General features: G+C 42.5%; 1 protein-coding gene across 3 annotated transcripts in view; it reads left to right on the forward strand.

Annotated features, from left to right (window-relative positions):
* The first annotated feature begins 81 nt into the window (after positions 1–81).
* The window catches only part of COMMD1 (copper metabolism domain containing 1), an 81,937-nt gene continuing 56,074 nt past the window's right edge, over positions 82–25,944 (forward strand). Inside the window, exons 1-3 of one of the 3 annotated variants that reach the window (XM_068940588.1) lie at positions 9,676–9,736; positions 21,249–21,433; positions 22,450–22,731. In XM_068940588.1, the coding sequence (XP_068796689.1) occupies positions 9,691–9,736; positions 21,249–21,433; positions 22,450–22,731 (513 nt within the window). In that variant the 5' untranslated portion in view covers positions 9,676–9,690. Of the gene's footprint in view, positions 319–7,543; positions 7,814–9,675; positions 9,737–21,248; positions 21,434–22,449; positions 22,732–25,944 lie in introns of those variants that run through there. The other 2 variants (XM_068940589.1, XM_009686882.2) reach the window with 2 other exon arrangements.

Below are 25,944 nucleotides of genomic sequence, written 5' to 3' on the forward strand. Positions count from 1 at the left end.
GCTCTCGTTTTAACTGGCTTCCCGCGGTGGTCGGCGCCGCTGCTGCGCGGTTTGTCCCCGCGCCGCCGCCGTACTTGTAGTCCCGGCCGGGAGGGGGCGGCGGTCGCCCCTCCCCCCGACAAGATGGCGGCGGCGGAGCAGCAGCCGGCGCCGCCCGAGGGCTGCAGGCCGCTGAGCGCCCTCCTGGGCGGCATCGCCCAGGCCGCCTACTACGGCAAGGAGGGCATCACGGAGGAGCTGCTGCGCGGGCAGCTCTACCCCGAGGCGGCGCCCGAGGAGTTCCGGGCCCTGCGCGCCAAGATGGGCGGCCTCCTGCAGGTAGCGGCCGGGGGCGGGCCGGGCCGGGCCTCCCCCCCCCCCCCCCAAAAACGGTCGTGCCGGCCGTTGTGAGGCGAGGGTGCCCCCTGCCTGCCGCCCGGGGCCGGGACGGGCGCAGGCTTCTTGGGCCTCTCGCCGGGTGCTCTGAGCAAAGTTTGCTGCAGTTAGGAGCAGCCTGCTTTGTCCTCGGCTTCGTGCAGCGCTGAAGCCTTTTCGGCTGCCGGGTGCTTAGCTCGCCGCTGCCGCCGGCGGTTGGATTCACGGCTGGTCTGCGGGATGCGTGAGCGTGGTCCGTAGGTTTTCGGGATGCGCATGTGAGGAGGAGCTTCATTCAATTCGGTGGCATAGTTTTGAGGGGACAGCGTTTTGTGTCACACCCTCTGTACTTAGCAGTGAACTTTTAATATTTTTTCCCTTTTAAGGTGCCCTTTTTTACTCATACGTAGTGCTGCAACATGTTTGCTTTGTATGCTTTCCCCATCACTACATATTTTATAGCGTGCTGTTTGTATTGTTGAAGATGATTAATCTGTTTTTTAAATCTTTATCTTTTAGATTACTGTCTTCTGTGGGATACTTGGGATTACATTATGTTAGTCTTAATATTTCTGGCATTTTTTCCACTATAAAGTGGCTGCTTGCTTTTAGCTGTGTTTTCAGTTACAAGATTTAAAAAAATTTGCGTGTATAAAAAAAACCCCAAAATATTGTTTATTTGTCTCCATGGCTACTTCCGTATGGAGCCTGTGTATTAGTGAAAACTTGTATATAAACCTAGCAGTTTAATAAAATTATCTGCTGCTTGAAATCCTGACCTCATAGTATTAGTGACTGATTTATGAAGTGCAGTACTGTCAAATTCGGAAGAGAATGCATCTTAGTCTTTAATAATTATGCTGGCTTCACAATATTTTTAGTAGCAGCCTCCTTATTTTTCAGTGAAGTAAGGAACCGAACACACGAAAGGCATTAAATTGCTTCTGCGTTCTGCTTTAAATTGAAGTTTCTTTCTTGTCTTTTTAAATCAACTGCCTTGGTAGCCACAGCAGTCACATCTGAGAAGAGTTCCGCAAGAGGCGGTATGCTGATTTAAAATACACTGTTGTCAAATGAGGGATTTCTTGCCCCTGTTGCGGTTAGGCTGCTCCTGGCTGTCCACTGCCACCTCTTACCTTTTGACAGCTACAGTGTTGCCTGGACTACTCTGTGAGCTGATAGTTTTCTGCCAAATTACTGAATTCAGACTTGGTGGGGAGAGAGTTACTGTGAAGTTCCTGAGTTTAAATTGTCTCATGAAAAGATCTGATGAGCATCAGGGACGATTAAAAGATAGCTGGGACTGCATAGCCGGGAGCAAAGGGGAGTGGGAGGGAAGTGGGATGTGTTCTTTCCTCAGTAGCAAGCTATTTTGCTGGCCTACAGAAGTAAACTGAAATCAATGGCCGTTGATATACTGGGCTGTGAACTGTAGTTTCTCAGAATTAGCCACGCCACCTCTTCCCGCTCCCTCTTACAGGTTGTGGTGACCTGAATTATCAGAGCTCAGGAGCCAAAGCCCAGTGAGTATCGTTGTCTGAAGCCATGATTAAAAGCCAGGATGTTTCATGTGCCACTTGATGGTATCGGCATCGCTGGAAAAATGACTTTCTGCTGTATCATATTTATGTATTAAAAAGAAGATAATACTTCCTATACCCTTTTTTTTTTTCCCATTATATGTTTTGGTTGCATCTAGTTAATTTCTTACTGTTTGAGATATTTCAACTTTTTGCTGTTGATTCCTGTTCAATTCTTGATTCTCTTTTCACTTTAGTTTTTTTAAATTATGTTCCTCTCTAAATCTGTGTAAGCCTAGTTTTATTGGGCCACTCTTTCTCCATTGTTCTGGAAGTCATTTTTTCTGACCTGATGACTATATACCTTTTTTTGTTTGGCTTGCCTGTTTTTGCTACTGCTTTGTTTCTGAGGTTCCTTACCACTGAGAGATGTGGCAGATAACTAGGAAACACAAATAATATTTTTTTATTTCGGTGCAGTATAGTGACTTCAGGTAAATGATAACTTCATACAAATAATCCCCAAATGCAGTGGCAGTGCAGGCTTTATTTTCTCTATGTTCACACATATAGCTGTGTAGCTAGCAGCCATCACTGAGGTGAGACAGCTGCTCAGCCAAAACCATGTACTTGTGACCAGAAGAAAAGATAGTGTCACACTGAGAGGAAATAACAAGAGAAACTTAGGTTGGCAAATTGTAGTTGATAGATCTGGAATTTGGTGAGGATGCTGGCACTTATTTTCTGCCTTTATGAAGATTTTACTGTATCTTTAATGATCAAATTCAGATGCTACCTTGACAACTGTGGACAGAATATTATCATATGAACCACAAAGACGAATTCTTGCAACACTTACGACTTTCTGGTATTGTCTGGTTTTTTTTTTGTTTGTTTGTTTGGTTTTCTTTTCATCTCAAAGACAACTCCTGTTCAAGCACTGTTGAGATGTCCTTATCCAAACCATGTTGGACATAATGTTCGTTCAGGCCCCAGAAAACACAGATGATTAAAATTACTGGATGTTTACCCATTGTTGTAACACAGGCTCATAAGTTAGGAGGCTGGTGATATGTTGCGTTCTCCATATGCTGCTTTAATAATCCAGATGGGTAAGTAGTGTGCTTTTCCAAGTCATGCCTTCCAACCTAAAGTAGCATCTTGCAGTTATCAGGTGTGTCTCATAGTCTTCGTGCCTAATGCTCGGCTCTTCTCCTTGTGGATGAAATTCCTGGGAAATAACCAAGTTTTGAGCTAAGCAGTAGACAAACTACTTTGTCCAGACACAACTTTATGTTGCGTATGTGTGGATAAGAATGCTTTGGGGTGCTACTTTCTAGTGGGTCACTTAGAGGAGGTAACATCTATATATGGTGGATTCTTTCAGGAACTCCATTCTAGAGCATCCTAAAAAAAACCCCTTGGCTTTCTGGTCATTTTGAGGGCCCTCTCTTTCACACCTCCCAGCTCTACCAGTTAGGGAGGGGAAGAAGTTGGTATCAGAGTTGTGCTTTGGAGGAAGGGAGGATTAAACTTATTTTCCTCTTCTTCCATCTCCCTGGTGGAAAACCCATGCCCTAGCTGTTATTTGTGATACCTCCTTTTCAGTCCTCATAGCTGGCTTACAAATCTCAGTCTATCACATGAACTGACCCACTTGAAGCCATCACACAGAAAAAAAATGGTGTGAGCCATTTCCCTTTGTTTGAACGTGATGGGAGGGAGAGAACGAGGGCACAGTCTTCTTAGCCCTATGAATTACTTAACCAAATCTTCAAGCAGCTGAGAACCACGGAACAGGTACTTAAGTGCTTCGGAGAGTTGCCTGGCATACTTCTAGTATTTGTGTGAATTAAAATGTGGGATTTTTTTTTAATTAAGTTGGATCTGCTGATAATAGCAAACTTCAAAAGCCATTCTTTGTGTTGATATCATCTTAGTGTTGGTCATTCACGTCTTGGACGATGGTGTTTCCCCAGCGCCTGATTGATTTAATTCATGGTAAAAAATCTCCTGCGTGGTTAGAACGTTAACAGCGACGCTTGTGTTTTCTCTGGGTACAGGGAAATGAACAACAGACTAGCAATAGAAAGCCAGAGTGCTTATTCATGCAGGCCATTGCCTTTGTGCAGCTGTGATCTGCATCTGAAGTTCAGAAGACGACAGGTGACTTTTATCTCTCGGTTAATGAAAATACCTAATTGCACCAAATATGACCTTTGGGGAGGCAGTCATACCATTTATTTTCAGATACCTCATTTAGGAGCCCAGCTTCCTTGCATAGTCCAAAGGAAAGGTAGGTGGCTAGTTTAGATGTTTTACATTGTCCTCTGTTGACTATGTAAGGAATGTATGCACTTGAGTTGGATGGGAGAGAGCAGTGCCTCATTGCTATCTTCTGTGGAATTTCTGTCTGGCTCACACATGCTTGATGCTTAGAAGCAGGGAGATTCATTACCCTTGTGACCATCTAATTTCTAGTACTTAGTGCTTTCTGAGTAGTAATCCCCTTAACATGAATCAGTCTGGGCATAAATAGATCATTTGCATATATTAGAAATCAGATGAAGGGCTTTCCTGTACCCTCCTGCATTACACCTGTGAAAAGCATGATAACCCAACAAAATAGTAATTTTACTGGGGATAAATAAGGGCTACAAAAATATATCACACTTACTGCAGCAATAAGCATGTAAATCTTTGTTTTTCCCTGATATGTTTATAGAGTAGTTTTGGTTTTATATTTATGTTGTAAATTTCTTTTATATTTATAAATGCTATCTTGATAATTTACTACTTATGGCTGTTTCCTTTCCTGTTCATACCTCATTTGTGGACAAAGAGTGTAACAGCTGTTTGAGAGCAGGGCACAGTTCATGCCCTGCCATTTTGGTACTCAAACATAATGAGGCACCCTAATTTTGCTGTTTCCTTGAGAATCACCTAGGTAGGGTTAAAGGACCTTGTAACGTTTCACTTCTAAAAGAAGAAACTGACCACTTAAATCAGTAATCCTTTACATTTGTGTGCATCTGTGCATGGTGGTGTGTGTGTAGATATGTTGCTTATTGTAGTGTTGCAGTTCATCAGTCTCTGAGCACGTTTCATCATTAAGCTTACAAAAAAGCTTCTGAGGAGGGCAGAGAAGAGGCCATTTTGGGGCAAAATTACCTGGTCAGTAAAATCACTCCACCTGGAGAAAAGATCAGGGGAAGCATGTCTACTGTGAGCGTTGTTGCTCTTTCGGATGTTGCTCTTTTGCTCACGATGTGAAGTGGATAGTTGTGTTGATGCTCTGTTGTTCCCTTTCCCTATGCAGTGCGCAGCAATACTACTTTATGTAAGGGCCTTTATTTGATTATGCCATGCTTAAATGATGATGATTCTTGTATATGTTGAAAGGTTCTGATGATACCTTGCAAAGCTAAAGGAGGGAATAGAAGCCAGTTAATAGTCTGTTTTAACTCTGACCATTTTTTTACTAATATTTTTGTCAATCTGCTGGTTTATGATAGTTATCTTCTCCCGTCATAAAACTAGGCAGTTTTTCAGCACTGAAGCAGTCTTTCCTCTTCGTTTCCATGTGCGTTCTTCTAAAGAACGTGCATAAATAATCTGGTCTTTTTCTAAAATGCCAGAATTTGTAGGGGAATAATGTTACTACAGCTCCTCCTACATTTACCTCTTGTGATATTTATTTTTTTTCTCATTTATTTTCTTAGAGCGTTCTCATTTATTTTCTTCTCATTTATTTTCCTAGGAGCAGGAATAAAGCCCTAGGAAGGCGTGCCTTGGGGAACTGTACCATTTCAGTGTTCTGTCCATCCTTTTTAGCTTCTGCTTCTTACCCTCCTATCCCATAAGGTTTCAAAGCATTTAGAAATTGGGGGAGATATCGGCTCCCACAAATTCTCACCGCCAATGTCTTTGTTTTTTCAAAGACTTTTTCATCCTGATTAAAATACTAAATTTGTCTCCTTGTTATGTAAGTTTAATTTGCTGAATTTGTTCCACTGATTTAAAAAAAAAAAAAAAGTCTCCTTTACACCTGGAGTAATTCCACTCTTCTCCTTTTGGTGGCAGTAGGCCATTGGACTTATTGAGCATGATTAGTTCCTAAATGTGTCGAAAGTGTTTTGGTTTGCTGTTCTGCCTCAGAACAAAGTGTACGCTGGCTAATGATCTATACAGTTTCACCATGAGGTGCCTAAGTGTTTTATGACGTTTGCTCTGTAAGTATATGTTTCTGCAAACATTGAGGGTGTTACCATCAGTAATAAACATTATGGTATTTCACTGGTAAAATAGTAATCAGACTGTACACAAGTAGTACAAGAAAACTGCAAGTTTGATATCCAGGATATAAAATGCATCCAACCTCTATGTATACACTGCATGTATAACATTCACTCGTCCTCTTCCCTTGGTTGTTTTCACTGGAAGTCATGCTGTTTTTTCCACCGTATTTTCTGATGGTGGTGACTGTTTTGCTTCACTGTTCTGCAGCCAAGAGGCTGGTGACACCATTGTTGTTTGGCTCTACCGTGCCACTAGCAAGCATGGCTTATGTAAGTCCCGTCTTGAAGCTATTTCTAAATTGTGCAGTGCCCAGCTACTCTGGTGATTGTTTTTCTTCGTGCCCTTGGAAAGCGTCTATTAAATAAGAAACCTTTTGATCAAGATTTGATCTAAAGGCATGTAGGTGGGAAAACGCAGTGCCGCTAGCAGATAAAATTGCTCAGTATGTAAAAAGCTCTGGAGGAGCATCAGCATGCTTCAGATGCTTTGAAGGCTGATTAGCTCCATTATCATATGTTGTCTCTGAAGACTGTCACCTCCCACTAGGGATAGCAGTCCTTTCCTTATGAAGTTGCTGCTGTTACTAAGGGGAAGTCCCAAAGCCTGCTGCTGCTTGACAAGGAAGAGACTACTGATCTTCATAAAAGGAAACTGCCCTTGTGTGAAAAGCTAGAGTAGAAAAGAGAACTCGCTTGTATCCTCTTCAAGATTTCTACTGCCAGCCATTTGTGGGAAATAAACCTTCTTGCATTTTCTAATATAGAAGGAGAGCTGCCATTCTTCCCTCTCTCCCCAAATAACTTGAGGTTTCACATATATGTGGGCTTTGTTACAAACTTTTGTTTGTTTGTTTGTTTTGAGCCCTTTACTGTTGTTTTGTTGCAAGTCCAAGCTTCCGCAAGGCTGACACGCAGAGCTTTTGAAAGTGGACCAGCCTCCATCCGCAGGTCTGGCTAACATAAAGCACTTCCTCCTGATATTTTGCTGGTTTTTTTCCTCCTGCAAGCTAGAGAGTCTTTTTGTCTTTGGAGTTTGACAGTTTTCTGACAAGCAGTGCCTTCCCTATTTCTCCCCCACAGGAGAGAGTTGTTCTCATTATCAACTCCAAATGTGCTCTTCTTGTTATCAGCTCCAAAAATAAGCTGATCGTGCTAGCGAGAAAGAACGTCCTTGTCCCACCCCACCTTCAGATTGCTTGGATTTGGGCTCTGAAATGAAGGCCTCTTCTGAGAACTCAGGTTTTCGTTGGGACGATTTCTTCATCTTTTCTATCCGGGATATAAATACTATTTCCTAAGAGACCTCAAATGACTTGAAACTAACTGTCATCCTGATGTAGTGTGGACAGTGAGCTAGATCCGCTCTGCAGTTACTCTGGGCGGACGGAGCAACATAGGTGCTTTGAAGAGCTTTTCCAAAGTCACGTGTTTCTGTCGATACCTCCTTGCAAAAAAAGAGAACTCAGGAGAAGGAGAACTTAAATAAAAAGAAAAGAGTCATACAAATGTGGATGCTATCATTAAGGCTGTATAAAGATCTGAAGTATTCTGTTTGTAGGCCAGAGAGTAGGCTTATATGCCTCTTGTTCCTGCCTAGAGTAGTCCAGATGTCAAGGAAGAGTCATGAGGGAGCATCAAAAGGTACCGTGTTTTTTGAACTGTAGCTTATTAGGGTCCTATCACTCTTACTTAAATCTGGACAATGTAGAACTGGAAAACTGGCTTGAAATAAAATCATTTGAGAAAAGTTAACAGGAGAGATTGGTTGCTTTCTGATTTTTAGAACTGCTCTTGTGCCACTATGCACTGGCTAAAAATAAGAAGGCTTATTAGACATTCTGCTTTTGAGTCTGATAGGAGTACCAACAATTATTATGTCCATATGAGATGCTTTCTACCCAAATATGCATCTGGTGTAGTTAGATCTTCTCATTCCAGTGAATGACTGCACTTATTATGAATCATTTCATTTGTTATTGAGCTAGGCAAAATACATTAACAAAAACTTTATGCAGGATTTTGGGAGGGAAGGAATGTCTGCTCTGTTGTAATTGGTCATGCATGAGAAAATGATTATTATCTAAATTGATGTTTGCCTAGAACAACTGAACAACGGTCCTTGTCTGTCTTTTCTTAATTCAGTGAAACACCACTATTGTATAGCTCACTCATCTGAACAGAGCTCTGGTGCCACCTCTGCAGCACCGGTGTCGCAGCATAATTTTTTTGTTGTTGTTTTTAGTATATATACCTAAGGCGAATACTTTTTTTGGGGTCTTATTTTAACATGGTTTTAAGAGGGTAAAAAATTGAATGTTTACTTGAACTAACATCTGCTATACTGCAGTGATAAAAATGTTCCCCAAAGCGTTCTTATTAGAGTGGTTCCACTATTAGTTTTTTTTTTTTTTTTATTTTAGGTCTGTGTATATGCAGTCAGTTCAAATAAGAACTGTTGCAGCTTGGTGGTTGTAGTAATAACACTGACAAAGTGGAGGGGAAAAAATTCTTCAAAATAATGAACAGGAGAGGAAGGTTGGCTGCAGGATATTACATGGTTTAAGAACATTTAAAGTAACAAGATCAAGCGCTTCACTGCCTAGAGTAGCAATTTATTGCTTGTCAATTAATAAGAATAATATACTTGTAACTGTTCTAGTTTTTTTTCTACCCATTCTTTGTGAGCTTCTCTCATTGCAAAGCTCAGTGCAGTAAGCAAGCCTTTCACATTTGCAATACTGCTTTTATTATTTTAATTGCTAGAGACACATAGAAGCCAGTGGTTTTGCTGATAGCTACAGGCTACAGAGATGGTGGAATTCTGCACCGTGAGCAGATTTTTACGAATTGGGCTGTCATTTGAGCAGTGTGGTGTGAGCAAGGATTTTCCTCTGCCCCTCCAAATTATAAACATGATAGCATTCCTGCTGTGCATTGCGGAGTGCAACTCCTGAAGGTAGGCAGAGACAGCAGGACTGTCTGCTATGAAACATACCACTTAATAAACGCATGCTGATATAACTCAAGTGTGAGACCGAGGCCAAAGACCATTTCCTAATGAGACCGATCCTAGACTGATTTCGTTTGACACTGTAAAGTGCTGATGTACTACAGCTGTGCCACTTAAGTGAAAATGCTTCAACTGACGTTTAATGGTTTACCTGACCTTTTGTATCATGTCATTTATTTATATTCTTATCTGTGGAAGAGTGGCAAATTAAAAGAAGTGGGCAAACTTACCTGGTGGGTGTACAGGAAGCGTGGGTGAATGCTGAATATGAGCACTTTCTCTGCGCATAAAGATTTGGTCCGCCCTGTCTCAGTTGCAGGGGTGGCTTGCCTTGAGCAGACGGGTCAGTGCCAGCTCTTGGTGACCATGCTGTCTAGTTTAGTTTTAAAATGCCCTACTGCAACTCCGGTGGCTGTCTGTCAATGGACTTCCGGAACAGCGTGCTGTTGAGAAAATTGGATTCCCTGGCAGTAGCGGTGCTTTGTGTCCTGTTGATTTCACGTTTGCCATGCACATGTGTGGTTTGATTTGTCACGTTTGTAGAATATCTGCCAGTAAGTAGTATTCTTATCGTTAACACCACCAGCAAGTTCTGGGTGAAGCCTTTATTTCTCAAAAAAAGTACAGAGGTGTTTAGCGTGGGCTGGGGGGTGTCTGCACGTGCGTGCACAGAAAGGTAAGTAGTTTGATTATGCTGAAGTTCATTAGTCAAGTCTGATCCCTGCAATGTTTTCCTTGACCTTGACAGGAGTCTTAGCTGAATGAAGACTAGGGAATTCTATCCTGCTTTTGGAGTTCACTGCTACAGATTAAATGCTTCTACTATTCTTAATTAGTATTCAGCAAACACATGCCACCTGGAGTATATTTGAAAAGGGGAAAAGGCCCCCCTAGGTTTCATGGATAGTTTCCTGCCTTCAGTTCAAAAGTGCTAATGCTCCGTTTTCTTGTTCCCAAAAGTATGAGGGAAGTGTTGAAGAGGGCAATGAAGTTCATTGCCATTGTCTCAGTACTGGTAACTTCCTGGACTAGTATTAGTTGTCCTTCTGCTTTAAATGTGACCTGTGAAAAGGGGAGAGCTCGAGTTTGTCCCTTATTTTTTCCTTCTATTTGGTGCGTAAAGGACGACTGAAAGGAAAAGGAGAGGTTGTACTTAAATGTAAGACTTGCCTGCAGTGGTTTTCCTGAAAGACTGAAAAACTAAAAAGCTATAGACATCAAGGAAATGAAACTGAAAAATAAATGTAAATGACTCCCTCTTCAAAGAGCGCTTTTTGGTTGTTCTTGTAATTTACCCTAAGTTCACCTTGGACAAAATGATCAAAACTAAATTTACCAGTGTTACTTGTTTTGTATCGGAATTTTCAAGCTTCAGGCTTTTTTTTTTTAAATTGGGAATCTAAGGTTTAGCCACAGGCAGAAAGAGAGCACAGGCTTCTTTCGTTTTGACAGACTAGGAACGAAGAGGTGGTTTCTGCGTTCTGCAGTCGTTCTGCGCTTCTAGCCACCCGGTGATTTTAAAATGGGACTGTTTGAGCAAAGCAAGGGGGAATTTACCCTTCACTTTGGTGAGTAGTGCACAAACACCTATTTAAAGTCCAAGATGTAATTCGGAGTACTCCGCCTCGTGAAAAACGTTGAGTAGTCCCAGAGTTGTGCAGCAAGTCTGCTGCTCCCTCCTCCTTCACTCGCCTTGGAGTTTTGGATCTGTTTGTTTGCTGTCTTCACGGACTGCACGCTTCAGGGCTAGAGGTGACAGTGATCTTGGAATAGGTTTTTTAGCCTTCTCACTCTTTGGCATCTTCTGTATTTACTTATTAACGATGCTGCTATATGTGTGAATTCATGTAAATAAAAATAGATTACAACCGAATCTCGTTGAAGGAAGCACTGAAATACACAGCGCAGAGCAAATGTGAAGTAATACTCAGCCTGGCCAAACACTCTTTTAGACTTAAAGTAAGCCTTTTAGAGAGATAGAGATAGAGATATATTTGTAATTCTCTCATTTTGTATGTTAAGGTATTTCTGAAAGCTTGTTTTTCATATATTTCACTTCTAACAATAAAAAGTTTCAGTATAAATATAGTTTGACTTAAATTCTGTATTTTTCCAAATAAGGTTATAATTTTTCTTCCTGTGGAGATGTTTTTGGATCTCTACCAAAAGATTCTTACCTCAGCTTTGGTGGGTAGTTGGTTTTTTTTTTTTCCCCCCTTCTGTGCAGTCTGTATAAACTGCGATGTCAAGATGATAAAACATGTTCTTAAGATAAATGCAGACACTGAAGTTGAATCTTTGTAACAGACAAGTTAGCAGCAGACATTTTTACTTTGAGTCTGAGGTTTACGTATGACTTTGCTGTCTCTTTTCAGACTGTCACGTCTGATGTGTGAATTTTTCATAGTCGTCTCTCTCTTTTTTTTTTTTTTTTTTTTTTTTTGCCATTTCTGGTCTAAGTGTAGTTTATGTTCTGTTCTAACAAGCTGTTTATATAAATACCCTTTAGTTTTACACAGGTCTGAGATGGTGCAAATGTTTTACAGGTTTGAGTTAGTTGTAATTTCTTTTGTATTTTTCATTAAACTCCGTTCTTAACGTTTTTTTGAAGTGAACCAAGTATGTACCACTCCCTTTTCCTGCAAAGCAGAAAAGGCACATTCAGGCAGTGTGCCGTTATTTTAGTAAAGTAGACTGTCAAATGTTCACGTGGTGGACGCAATACGTATTCACAAATTGTGTGCACATGTGCAAAAAATAAGAAAAGCGAGGAGCCATAAATTAGTGCCCTTTCATGTTTTCAGGGTGAAATTTCTTCCAACACAGTTCAGTGACACGTTTAGCTTTCATGCCTTGTCTAGAATGAAGACGACAAGCTGTGGGTCTGATGCCGGTTGGAGTTTTGCTTAAATTTGTACCGTTTGGCTTCTCGAAACGGCAGACCCATCAGTGTCAGGCATTGAGAGTAAGGATCTGTTGTTTGACTCCTCCTTCTTTACGTTACCTGCCTTTGCATATGCATCCCATTGCGGTGTGGACCTATGGGCCGCTTTCCAGGGTTGCGTGAGATGCATGGGTAGTCTGAGCCATGATTTATGGATGGGTCCTCAAGAGACTAGCGCCCGTTATGCTGCACCTCAAACCTTTTGGGACCTATACTGGAAGAAGCCGGAAAGCATGCGCACCTGTTGCAAATTTGCAGAATGGCTCTTCTTCCATCAGGTGCTGGACACGTCTCCTTTTATGTGACCAGTACCCATGCAGCCACTGCGTAGTCTCCCGTATGAGCAAAAGAGAGACAAAGATCTGGCTCTGGGCTGTCACGAGCAAGGTTAGAAGAACGCCGCTTGCTCTTTTCTCAGCGGGGAGAGTGCTTCTGTTCACAGGATTTCTTTTATGATGTTCGTTGTGTCAGTAAACCTATTAAAAAGTCTGGCAATGATGAGTAAGTGCCAGAGAAAATTGTCTAGCTCGCATGGGCAAATGGGAAAGGGTTCATTGACTGTGAATAGCCCCAGTTTGACTAGAAACCAAAGGAAAGCCATGGGAAAAGTTAATTGAAAGCTTTTTGGCGGCATGGACTGCACCGGCTTGGAGTGTTTGTGTGTTGAAATTTCAACACAGGGAAGGCTTACAACGGTGACATCTGAAACCAGATTTTGCCCAGCCCCACCAAACTGTTTGGATCAGTCTTGTGCGTACCCGCAAGCTCTGCAAAGCGCCGTCGTGCGTGCGCGGCTCCAGAGAGCCCTGCGAGTGGCCTGCGGAGACACGGCTGCAGTGGGCCTCGCTGCAAAAACCGGCTGTTTGGCCAGCTCTGCAAGGTGATGACTTGGTCGGGGGCCTAACCGGGTATAAATAGAGAATTCCCGCTGAGGTAGAGTGGTCGGTAAGTATTTACTTCCATGGGAGAATACTTTCACTTCAGTATTTTGGTGGCTTCGTTAAGTTTTTAGCCTTTTTTCCCCAAAACGTTTATTAGATTTAGTTCGAAGAGCATATTTGGTAGAGCAAACGGTACTTAAATCTTTATGGGAAGGTGAGCTGATGCTCATACCTGGAATGGTTTCTTGCGAGCTCCCCAGCTTGGGTGCACGTGGTGCGCCCCAGGCTACATGGGGACCTTGTACAGAGTAGTTGCGATTCCTACGGGGAAGAGTTTGACCTAATGCTCCTTTGTCCTCATAAAGGCTGAGCTGTTAATGACTGCTAGGGCTGCCACTGGTTAAGGGAGCGTGTTTTGTGTTTCACGGAATTGACAGGAGGAAAACCACTTTATAAATGCGCGAAAGAAGACCTGCTGGGTGCTGTGCTGACGCAAGAAGCTTACCTCTCACCTGGCAAACCTGTCAGCATGTAACGTGAGTTGTCAAAATACCTGATGAATGAGTGGTAAAGCACCCTTGTCTGCTTCTGTTTCCCTTGAAACTGAGAGTTTGTAAACGTGTCTCCTTTGCTTGCTGATGTCTTCGCTGCTGTGCAGGGTGTCAGTGGAGCTGCGGGCTAATGCAGCGGGCCTTGGGCTGCAGTGTTTTACCGCTGTTCGTTCCCTGCCTCTGGCAGGGGCAGATTGCATGTGCAGGGACTTTTCTGCGTCCCAGTAGGAAAACGTAACTCTAGCTATTTACCAGAATGGTGCAGATAAAATACAAGGGTGCTGTGAAAGGAAGGAAAGCAGAGCTCGGAGCCAGGATTTTGTTCAAATCGCGATAAATGGCAAGACAGCATACAGTTGAGGGGTGTGACTCAGTGCATTTCATGTTGTTCGCTGCTGGAGCATTTATGCTTGATAAAAATCAAGCTGATATTCAAATGTAAATCAAGGTGGAAATTAGCTGACTTAATAATTACATTTTAAGATGCAAACAATCAAGATACACCAGGTAAAAGTGGAAAGGAATTCATGATGCTAATTCTATTTGCTGTGCTTGGTTCATGATAAAGTAAGTTTGTACTTGGCCCGATTTTACTTAAAAGAGCACCATCTGCAAAGTGCTACAACAAGCTCTGCTAATGTTTGCGCCATTACTGCTTTCAGAGTAGGGCTACAACTCTTTTTCCACATGCCCTTAAAGGACAAGCTGATCCAACTTCTATTTTTAAATCTAAGTGAAATGAGATTAAACATTAAGCAGTAGTCCAAGGCAATAAGTAATTTTCCCAGAATGATTGCAGAAGCCTGATAAATACAGTTCTCGTTTATTTTATTGCAAGAGAAAAAGGGAGGAGATAAAAGGCCAATCACATGATCTCTTTAGGGAAGGAGAGGTCATGTCACAAATTCCAGGGGCCGTCGCTGTCTCTTCTCCTGCTTTTAGTCCCTCCCCTTGAACATTTTTGCATTTACCATCTGGTATTTGTTCTACCCTATCTGAATTTCTCTCTGTCTTTTATTTTTCTTTCTCTCTTTAGCAATACTGCATGAGACGGCTTCCATCTGTTGAAAGTTTTTATTTATGAATCTGATTCCTTCAGGAGGACTGAAGAAGAAACTATTTTAGACTGAATAATATAACCTGCAAAGACTTGTACCCTCTTAAAATAACTTTGGTTCTGCTGAAGCATAGTTCAGGACCACGTGTTCCTTAGAAAAAGGTTAAAAAGGTTGACCCTTTCAAATTTGTATACAGCATAGCTGTATACAAGCAGAGTTTGGCCTCTTCAGGCCAAAAAGAATCTCATGCTTAAAAGAATCTCATGCGATATGGTCCCGGAGAGCGGGGAGATCCAAGAAGTTGGTTGACATTCAAGGATCACTCAATTATCTTTGAAAGGTCAAGGCAATCAGAAGAGGTTTCTGAGGACTAGGAGGGAGCAAATGTCACCCCTGTCTTCAACAAGGGCAAGAAGGAGGATCTGGGAAGTACAGGCCAGTCAGCCTCACCTCGATGCCTGCAAAAGTGATGGAGTAACTAATTCTGGAAACCATTTCCAGACACATGGAAGTGCAGGAAGGTGATTGGGAGTAGTAGGGATTTGTGAACGGGAAATCCTAGTTAACCAACCTGATAGCCGCCTAGGATGAGATGACTGACTTGGTGGATGAGGGGAGAGCAGTGGAAATTATTTATCTTGCATTTAGTAGGGCTTTTAATGCTGTCTGCCACAGACGAGCTGATCAAGTACGGGCTAGATAAGTGGACAGTGAAGTGGCTTGAAAACCTGGCTGAATTGTTGGGCTCAGAGAGTTGTGATCGGTGGGCACAAAGTCCAGCTGGAGGCCAGGGGTCAGTACTGAGGCCAAGTACTGTTTAACATCTTCATTTATGACCTGGATGATGGGGCAGAGTGCACCCTCAGCCAGTTTATAAGTTTGCAGAAACTGGGAGGCGTGGCTGATACACCACTTGGCAGGGTTGTGCTGCTATTTAGAGGGGTCCCGACAGGATGGAGAAGTGGGCAGAGAGGAACCTCATGAAATTCAGCAAAAGGAGGTGCAGAGCCCTGCCCCTCGGGAAGAATAACTCCTCGAACCAGTGCGTGCTGGGTAATGACCAACTGGAGAGCAGCTTTACAGAGAAGGTCTGGGGGGGCACTGAGTTGAACACGAGCCAGCAGTGCACCCTCGCAGCAAAGGTCAATGGTATATAGGACCACATTAGGAAGAGCGTTGCGAGCAGATCAAGAGAGGTGATCCTTTCCCTCTACTCAGCCCTGGCGAGGCTACACCTGGAGTGCTGGGTCCAGCTCTGGGCTCCCCAGTGTGAGAGAGAGACGGGGCTACTGGAGTGAGTCCAGCAAAGGGTCACTAAGGTGATGAAGGAACTGGAGCATCTCTCATATGAGGAAAGGCTGAGGGAGCTGGGACTGTTCAGCCTGGAGAAGACTGAAGGGGGATCTTATCAGTGTGTATAAATATCTGAAGGGAGGATGTCAAGAGGATGGGGCCAGACTCTTCGTGATGCCCAGCGACAGGACAAGAGGCAACGGGCACAAGCTGAAACACAGGAAGTTCTGTCTGAACCTGAGGAAAAACTTCTTGACTGTGAGGGTGACTGAGCACTGGACCAGGTTGGCCAGAGGGGTTGTGGAGTCTTCATCCTCGGACGTGTTCCACAGCCGTCTGGACACGGTCCTGGGCAACGTGCTCTAGGTGACCCTGCTTGAGCAGGGGGGTTGGACCAGGTGATCTCCAGAGGTCCCTGCCAACCCCCTGTTCTGTGATTCTGTGATAGCAACATTTTTAAGAATTACTGGGAGAGTGACATTCCATTGCTTCTACCCCAAATGGCAAGAAACAAAATACTTTCTAAACTGTGGCAAAAAATTACTCCAGTTTGGATAGCACAGCTATCTGATAGCACAGCTTGTTAAAAAGACACTTTTTTATGTAATGCAGTTGAGTACAGGCTAAGATGGACAATTTATTTATATTTTTTCCTCCTGTGTGACCCTTGCAGTTGCAAGCATATCTTCTATTAATAGAACATTTCCTTATTTTTTCAATTCTCTACACTATCTCTCTCTAGCCTGTCCACAGCCTATCTGTGTCGTCTGAGAGAAGCGCTTTCCATTGCCTTTTTTCTTATATATCTCTTCTCCTGTCTATTTTTAAATCACGTAAGTAGTTTGGAAGCTACTGCGCGGTAAAGGGGTGGTGCTTGTTTTTGATGTTTATTGCTTAAAATCCCAGCTTTTATCTTCTATTCATAAACCAAGTATGCAGGCATCATTTAGCGATCTAGCTATGACTAACGTTATTAGCGGGTGGGCTCGTTTCTTGTTTTTATTCTTATGCTGTAAGTGGTATAAAGCACAGGGAGAGCCTGTAAATGGGTCCAGACAGAGTAGTCTATGTGATTCTCAGTTTTCCCTCAGCTAAAGATGGTTCATTTTCTTTTTTTTTTTTTTTTTTGGGGGGGGGTGGGGGGAGCTCAGCACAGTAGTACTGCAGGAAGTACTATCTGACCACAGGATAATGTCTCAGGTTGTGGTTCATCTGCTGGCTGGCTGTTTTTTCGTCCTTTTTTGTCATCAAATGAGTCTTCGTACCACAGAAAAATGACACCTCTTGCAAATAACTTAGGAAGTGGTGTGTCATGAAATTGGGAGTTCAAAATTGTCATTTCTGGCAGACGTACAGACTAATGGCAGAGGCAGGCTGGAGAAAAAATGCGGTCACTTCGGAAGCCTTTAAAAATTAATACTGAGATCTCTTCCATGTTCAATTGTAAGCTAGGCCAAAATGGCTATATATATCACCCCTTCCTCCTCCCTCCCACCCCAAACAACTGTTACTGAACTTCATGTTCAAACAAAAAAGCAACTTTAGTAGAGAACAGTGCTTTTTTTGTCAGCTTATATGCAAAAAATAAGATAGGGCTTTCTGGGGAGGGTTTACTTGGTGGGAACCTGGGAGAGAAAATGGAAGAGTGGAAACGATCTACTGGGAAGAGTTTTATCTTCCACATGCACATTTGGCAAGTCTATGTGAAATCAAGCTTAATAAGATTAGAAATGTAGGAAGGATGTAATTTTGCCTGAAATTTTATAATGCTCCCATTTTTCCCATCTGCAGCAGGAGTTAAGTAACTCTTTTGCCGCATTGTGTTGCGAATACTCCTGGCCAAGAAGAAAGCTTAAGAAAAGTCAGAATAACCTGAACATAAAAAAAATTTCCAAATCCACTGAATGTTCCTTGACCTCGGTAGTGTCTCCTCTGCAATGAACCAAGTGGCTCTGAATAACACCTAGATGTTGCAGAAGATTGTACGCACCAGAACAAATTTAAAATTACAGACTTTTAAACAAAATATATATCATTGCTCTTATGATGATCGACAGTTAGCTCTTTTCTATAAGCTGTTTCATCTCCACTTCTAACCATGTGTGGGACAGCTCAATAAGAAGCAGAATAAAATAATATGGGGAGAGACAGTATGGAACTTGAATAAAAGACATTCCTGAGATCTCCCATGGATTAGATGAAGGCTAAAAGATTAGTTAAAATCTTTCTGCTTTGATATAAATGTATTGTTAAGGTCACTTGTGATTCCTGAACTATTTGAATTTGGGGGGGGGAAGGGGACCGTTTAGTTTTGTGTTGTTTTCCAAAGGATGGATCACTGTTTTCAAATGCAGAGCAGCAGGCTGTCACGTCTAATTTTGTCTTAATTCCAATTCTCAGGAGAGCTCTTAGAGTCTAAGAAATAGTGTCTGTGAGGCCCAACCTGCCAAGTAGTTAAAAACCTCCACTGTCTCCAGCAACGTGGGAAAGTCTGCTGGCCTAATATCCAGGGAACATCTATGGGAACAGCTCAGTTATTATGGAACTGGGTACATCAGCAGCCCTTGGGAGACAATCTGGTTCCTACATACTTAAAAAGGAGAGTCAGAAACCACAGGGCTGCAGAGATGTTCTCATCTTGCCCCTGACTCAAGCTACTAGGATGTGCACTCAAGCACTAGGATGTGCACACCCTAACTTGGATGAGTAGCTTAACGTCACTAGGGCCCAGGGGACCGTTGTGCCCAAAGATGACGAGAACTGCTTGACGTTGCTTTCTCCGGCGTGGCTTTCCTTTGTAAAGAAGGAGAAAGAAGCTGCGCGCCCCGAAGCTGCACCCAGCAAAGACACCCCAAAAGCCAGTAGTGCCCCAAATCCGGTAAGGGTTTACCGTACTGTGCAGTAAGGGTTTTCACACAGAGCTGCTCCACGTTACTGCTGGCCGCAGCAGGTCCCTGCTCTCTGTGCACGTGCTCAAAAGTGTCTGATAAAAGGTTTTCAAGGTTATATTTCGGAGCGCAGCTGAATTGCAATGCGTGTGACACCAGAATAGCTTCTCACCCCGCCTACAAAAAGCCCAAAGAGGCAAGTTCATTATTACAGCACAGGGCACCGAACTGTTGGTGTTCTGCGAGCTTTTCGTTTCTTTGTGCTACAGACTGGCAGCGGTCCGCGGTTTTGAGGGTCAGCTGGAGAAAATGCCCACGCGCGCTGGCATGGCAAGCTCTTGGAGCGCGTCCATGTTGCTTGACAAGTAATGTTTTATTTCTGGAAATGAAGTGCTTTTTTCTTCCCAGTGGATTTCATCCGTTGTTGTCTCTCACTGGTATTGCATGCTTGCCAGGCTCTATTTCTCAGAAAAGATAATGAATTTAAGTCTGCTTTCCTGTTCTGTGTACCGAGGCCCGTGTCTAATGGGCCTAATTAAGCAAATACAAAACTCTCCAGATTATCAAATATTGTTCCATTAAAGAAATAGTATTTGAAGTCATATTTTTATTGGCTGAATTACATTTTAAGAGCTAATGGATCTCTCTTGAAGATGAAGGCAAGGAAACGTCAGTACGAGCGCAGCCGTTTCATGTTGTTTAAAAGCGCTTGTCCAGCCTCTGGAAGGAAAGGTGGAGCCGGTTGCTGAGGGTAGGGTGGGCTTCCCGTAAGCTGTCCTTCCCAGCAAAAAAAAGGCATGTTTTAACAAATCTCAAGATATGTAACGTGAGGAAATTTTTTTCTGTGATTTCTTACAGATTTGAGTTTTGAAACATAGTCACTTGAAGGAACGGTAGCAGGAACGTAAACGAAGCAGTGAGTGAGACATATCCCTCTTGAACCGGTGCTGAGAGTGGTTTTACTGCAGGAGTTGATGGATAAAATAGGTTTCCACCCCTCGTAAGTCCTGAGAAGTTTCCAGCGATGATGTTAAAATGTGTGCGTGTTGTTTATGCCAACAGTGAAACCGTTTCCACCACTGCTGTAGGAGGAGACCCACTGGCGCTCCAGACGACAGCTAGTCCTGGTCCTGGTCGTGGTCAATGAGCAACCTAAATCCCCAAAGTTTGAAGGCAGGAAAGGGAGACTCTGTAATCGGACACGTTTTATTTATACCTAGTTAAAAACGCAGAAGAGCTGCTTACGTTTTAAATTTAAATTAATCCTTAGAAACGTCCATAAGGTGTATTGGCTGTAGTTTGCTGCGTTCTGATGGCGCGGGAAAGGAGCGTTGTTTGCAACACTGTGCAGAGTGCGACTGGAATAATTTTTAGCCAAGTTACATTAAAAGATTTAGCCAGTCCCCAGTTGAGCTGCTGCCATTCGTGTGAGTGATGGAGTAGAGCGATGGTTGTGGATTGTACAGGATTTTGTACAGTGGAAGAAATGAGGGATGAGCAAAGACCTTAATTTTTCTCTCATTCTTTGCAGCTTATACCTGGTTTCCTATCTCACAATCAAATGTTTCCAGGGAAAGATGAAAAATAATATGAAAATGAGGTGCCGTTGTTTTGTTACTTGGCTGCCTTGAGAGGTGGTGTTTTTTGCTGAGGAACTGTAACGAAAATATGTCGTCGGTGTTACCTTTGTGCAGTTATATTGAAGTATAACTCATTGATTGTACCCTCTTCAAGTTAAAATGTATATTCATTTTTTTAAAAAAAGAAGCTTTTAAGAAACAGTCTGATTTCCAAACGGAGAGAGATTCTAGTCTGAATGAAGTTTATTGCTATATTGTTTAAAGGATAAACGCTGATAAATATTCCACAAAATACACTCTAATTGTCATCTTCCCCTGTTTCTTAACTGTATGCATTTACAGTATTAAATGATCCATATTTAGTGTACACATGCAAGCATATATCTCTGTGCAAGAGGAAGAGACATGAATGATATGATTTCCTTCCTCTGTTTTGAGTGGCAAAACATCTTTGTGTGGCATTTTGACAGCAAACTCATTAGGGGGCTGGTCATGCGTGAACACACAGAGGTTTTACATTTCACTTGCAAACGCGAGTGGTACGCTAGACCAAAAAACCAGACAAGAACATGACAAAAGTTGCTGGAGAAAGGTCTCCTGCGCAGGGTGATAAGGGCAGAGAGCGCTGTTGAAGATCGCGCGTTGTGTCCCGTTTTGGGGAGGGCTGGGTTTGTTTTTCTCTTGCGCGCGCGCAGGCTGGGAAGGATGTGGTGTCTCCACTTGCACATTGAGCGCAGGTTGTTGCTTTGCTCGCTTTAGAGCAGCAACCTGCTGCTGCTGCTGCTGCTGCTCTCTGGTCCTTGCGTGCTGAGCGAGCTCATTTTGTAGGGCTGGTTCGCCTTGTTGTTGTTTTTAAAATCAGTTATTTTAGTTCCAGCCACTCTTGATGTGACTAAGATCCGTGCGGTTTGCCATCTGTGTGGTCTGGAGGAAAGTCGTGCAGCCTGCCTGTCGCTAACTCCCCTGGCAAGCGCGGGTTATCGCAGGAGAGACAGGGAAAAGGAGCAGATCGCCTGTCTTCGGCAAGCGTATGAAACGCAAACGCTCAGCGCGCCTGTGAGTTCAGCTAACAACGCCCTGCGTTACAGACGGGGAATCAGAAGCACGCGGTGCGTGCCTGGCCCAAACCCACGCAGTGCCATCATCCCTGCTAACACTAGGCTCTGCAAGCGAAGTGGTTTTATTTCTGTGAACACTGTTTAGTTTTTGTGCGAACGCTAGCTTCGGTTTTGAGCAGCAGTTTAAAAAGGCGCAGGCGTGTTTTGTCCTGGTGAAGGTCCTGGGCCAGGGGAATTTCACACCGACGAGCCTGGCGTCTTCGGGGTTTTGTACCAGTAGGGTACGGCGTGCAGCGGCAGGAGTATAATGTCAATGAGAATTAAATTGAGACAAATCCCGAGAGTCCCAGTGTTATCTTCATTTTGGTTTGTTGTTAAGGATGGATTGCATCTGGTTTTGGTGAAAATGAAACAAAAGTTGCTTGAAATTGCAATGGGTAAATTTAACCACAGGTTCCTCTTTTCACGTTCTGCCCCCCTCTTCCCCAGCATGTTCAAGCAGCCATTGCCCGTTAGGCGATGCAAACTTAAGGCTTATTATCAACTTTAGAAAGAGAGGTGGAAGAGTGGATTTCTGTAAAAATGGGTTTTGAAAGGATCATTGCTATCACAACACGAGGAGGAGTAATGCCCAGGGGCTGCTTACCTGGCAGGGGAGACACCATGATCTGTGATACTGGGAGAATGGGACAGACGGGGAAAAGCTGCCTGGTTGTCCCGTAGAGGTGCTCCATACCCGGAGGCACTCCCAGGTTCCTCTTCGCCATTCCCAAACTATTCCCCTCCAGCTGCCCCGGGGCAGCAAGCTGGGCAAAGTGCTAGGTACTTGCAAAGTGAAGTGTAATGAAAGTTGTTGGGTTACTTCCATAACCAAGATTTCCTTGCACTATCCTTTTAAAACCTGATATTTGTGAAACCCTAAGATATGACCTTTTGGTAGAGTGTTCAGCTTTGACTGTTGAAGAATACTCTTGAGCAAGCTTTTCCCTTTTTCTCCTCCTGTTTTTCCTCCAGTCAATTGCTTCAGCAGACATGGATTTGAATCAGCTGGAGGCTTTTCTCACTGCCCAAACCAAAAAACAAGGTGGCATCACATCAGATCAAGCTGCAGTCATTGCAAAATTTTGGAAAAACCACCGAATAAAGATTCGAGAGAGCCTGATCAATCAAAGCCGGTGGGATAATGTCTTGAAAAACATGAACTGGAGAGTGGATTTGAAGTCACAGTCAAGACATATCGATCAGATAAATACTCCTGTTGCAATAGTGGAAATGGAACTGGGAAGAAATGGGCAGGTAAGCTTTACTTTGTAAAACGTGTAATCTCATTTAGCTGCGTATGTGCTGAAACATTTTACCTATTACTGAATTCACTGCATCCAAATCAAGTCAGTGTGTTTTTTTCACTACCAGGCCCTTCATGTACTTAAACTTCTATCCATCGTTGGACACAAAGATGCATTCTGTGATGAATGCAATTTTTGCTTATGTTGTGTCTTCATATATGGATTGACAGCTCTCGTTACATTAAGGTTGGAAAATCTGAGGGGATAGAAGTCAAACATACAGTCAACCTTTCTAGCTGTTACGTTAAAATTATATTCACATCCCACCTACTGCAAAGTCAATTGGTTGATTTTTATTTCCCTAATTAAATACTAGAATTAGATAATACCTGCAGAATAGAAGCTGAAAAAGAATAAAATTCAAAGACTATAAATGATCAACCATCCTGTTACATTTTTAGGACAAATCAGACAAAGGGCTTGTCTTTATTTTTTGTAATGCCTGTTTTCATCTTACAAGGAGATCTTTACTGCTGGTTGCCTTATACAATCTGGTCTTACCTGCCTGAAAGAGATGTGTAGCTCCATCACTGCTGAATGCTGCATTTCTTTTTAATTTTTATAATTCATGTGAATCTATAAGAGCTTTGCATGTGTTGCCTATGCATGCAATACTAAAGGCATTGCATCCTGCTTTCAATTTTTCTTCATTTTCTGACAGGAAAGAGTTTTCAGTTTGGTGGTTTTTTTGCTCTGTAATGTGTTAGCAAATCCTAAAACCTCTTTTTTTAGCAGTAGCTATTGCAAATCAAGCTATGAGCTAAGCTGGGGAGTTTGAAGCTAATAGTTTACATTTAATATGTTTCCTTTGATTTCATAGTATTTTAAGAGATTATAGCAAAGGAGTACCTGTATTAGGCATGTAGAGTGTACCTATGCAGACTCAATGGCTTGCCTGGAACTGTGGTTATACCAAGGCCAGTTGGGGTCCTGCTGCCACAGTACGTTTTGTCATAGTTACTCTGTTAGTCTAGTTTTCCTCTTGGTCTTTGAAAACTTCCCCTTCTAAATGCTGACTCTCCACCTTCCGCCAGTGTATCTCTGCAGTCACCAGTACAATAATGGTGTATATTTTTAGATTTTTTTTTTTCCCTAGCCTTAAAAAGAGGAGTTTTCTGCCGAGTGTCTTGAGACTGGAAATAATTATATTCCATTAGTAACAAATGGGGAAAAAATTAAGGTTATAGTGAGTACATTAGAATGAGTACATTACTGAGCAAATGGAAAAAAACTCATGTTCAATTAAAAAAAACCAATTCTGGAATCACAGAACTGTTGTTGTTTTTCATTAGGTAGTCATGTAGTCAGTGACTCTTGTTTTAAAATTGTTTTTTCCCCAGTAATGGATTATTACGGTAACATCAGTCAGCCGGTACATTTATAATCCTTCCTTCCTGTGCAGAGAGAGAAAGAGAATGTGAGTGTGAAGGGAGAACAGAGATTTCTGAGGCATTTTGACTTCTCTTAACAAGGAACCCCAGCAGAAAACCAGAGTGAATTATTTTAGAAATGCAATTTCATGTTTCAGGTATACCAAAGAATATGGTCGTATAAATACGTTTTTTTTGAACTATCATTAGATGTAACTTTTCCTTCCCTTGCTGGGGACAGTGCAGTGAGCCGTCGTCTGACGTTCAGTACAGGTAAGGGTATTAGAAACTGGTAATCAGTGAGTAATCATAGAATAATCAGGATCGTCACCGCTTCAGTCAAAATTTGTGTTTGCTTTAAGGAGCTGTTGTTTCACATGGTCTTTAGCTCGGGGTTAAAATAGAAAAGCTTTTGAGTGGAAGCAGTCCACACATGATGGGCTGAGGCAGGAGAGCCTAGGCACTGAAATGGCAGCAAGTGGGCTGCCAAGAGGGTTCATCTGGCCCGTGGGACGTTGCCCCATCTGTACCTGGGGGCTTCCTGGAGAGACAGGAGCAGAGCCTGCCAACTGAAGGTTGAATGAATTGGTCTTGCGTGCTAGATTCAGCCCACCAACCTGAAACTTTTCGTCTTGTTTTATAGTCTTCATATATTTTTACTTGATCGCTATCACAGTTATATCTCTTCTAAATGTCAAGTTTTTATAGCACGTCAAAAATACATATGCCAGTACCTTTCTGAAACTTGAAAGAGAGAACGTGTTTTCTAAAAAGTAAAAACTGTCAGTCATGGATTTGATTTGACAAACGGTGAAGGTCTCCTCTAGGATTTGCAGAAAAGAGCTTGCTGATGATTTGGGAGTAAATTACTCAGAACAGACTGTTTTCATTTGGGCACTTGATAACAGGGGAGTATACAAGTGCATTGATGTGTAATGAATTGGCATTAATATTTCATTGTTTCAACAGAAGCAAAGGAGAGCTCTGTAGAAGGTGTATCTTTTCCAGAATTTAAAGTCCCTCTGGTTCTTCACAGTGTCTCTCTCTGGACTGGATTTAGAGAGTGTCCATTCATTCTGCTTCGATAGATAACCTTCATTGCTTTCTGTATTTGCCGTCTTTGAATTTCAATCAGTCAGTTGTCTTAAAACAAAACAAACAAAAAAAACTCTATGTAAGACCTAATATGGCTAGAATGGGGAAGTTTATGTGACTTTCGTAAGCTTCGGTGGACCAAGCTTATCTGAAGCGTGTCAAATCTTATTAATGTTTTCTGATGGAACAGAGATGTTCCTGGTTTTGAGATCATTCATACAAGTAGTATAAAGTAATTCTTATATCCTTGGGATTACTGTTAATAGAAGAAAAATGAATCCTTTCCTCTAAGCACCCTTAGAAACATTTTCAGTGAGAAACATTCACAAATATTAGTGCTCCAAACTTTGGGAAGTTTGGTTCTGGCTCTGTAACTTGCAGTTTGACTCCTTCAGTGAAGATTTTTACAATGATTTTTAAAGTTCCCTGTACGCTGATGATGGAGCCTTTATATGTCCTGCTTGAAGGCAGATGAACACACTGGCCATAAAGTACTTTGCTTTGCTTTTCTTTAACCACCTGCCTAAAAAATATCCTGAAATCATTGCACTTCAGCCTGCATTTTCCTTCATCTGCTAAAAATTTTCACTACTCCTGCCTGCCAGCCCATTCTTTACTCTTGAACCGCCCATCTTGTTTTTGCACGATGGTCTTATCCTCCGGTATCTCTGTGCCTTGCTGAGTTTCTCTTAAAATGT

This window comes from Struthio camelus, chromosome 3, assembly GCF_040807025.1.
Source record: "Struthio camelus isolate bStrCam1 chromosome 3, bStrCam1.hap1, whole genome shotgun sequence".
Taxonomy (NCBI): Eukaryota; Metazoa; Chordata; class Aves; order Struthioniformes; family Struthionidae; genus Struthio; species Struthio camelus.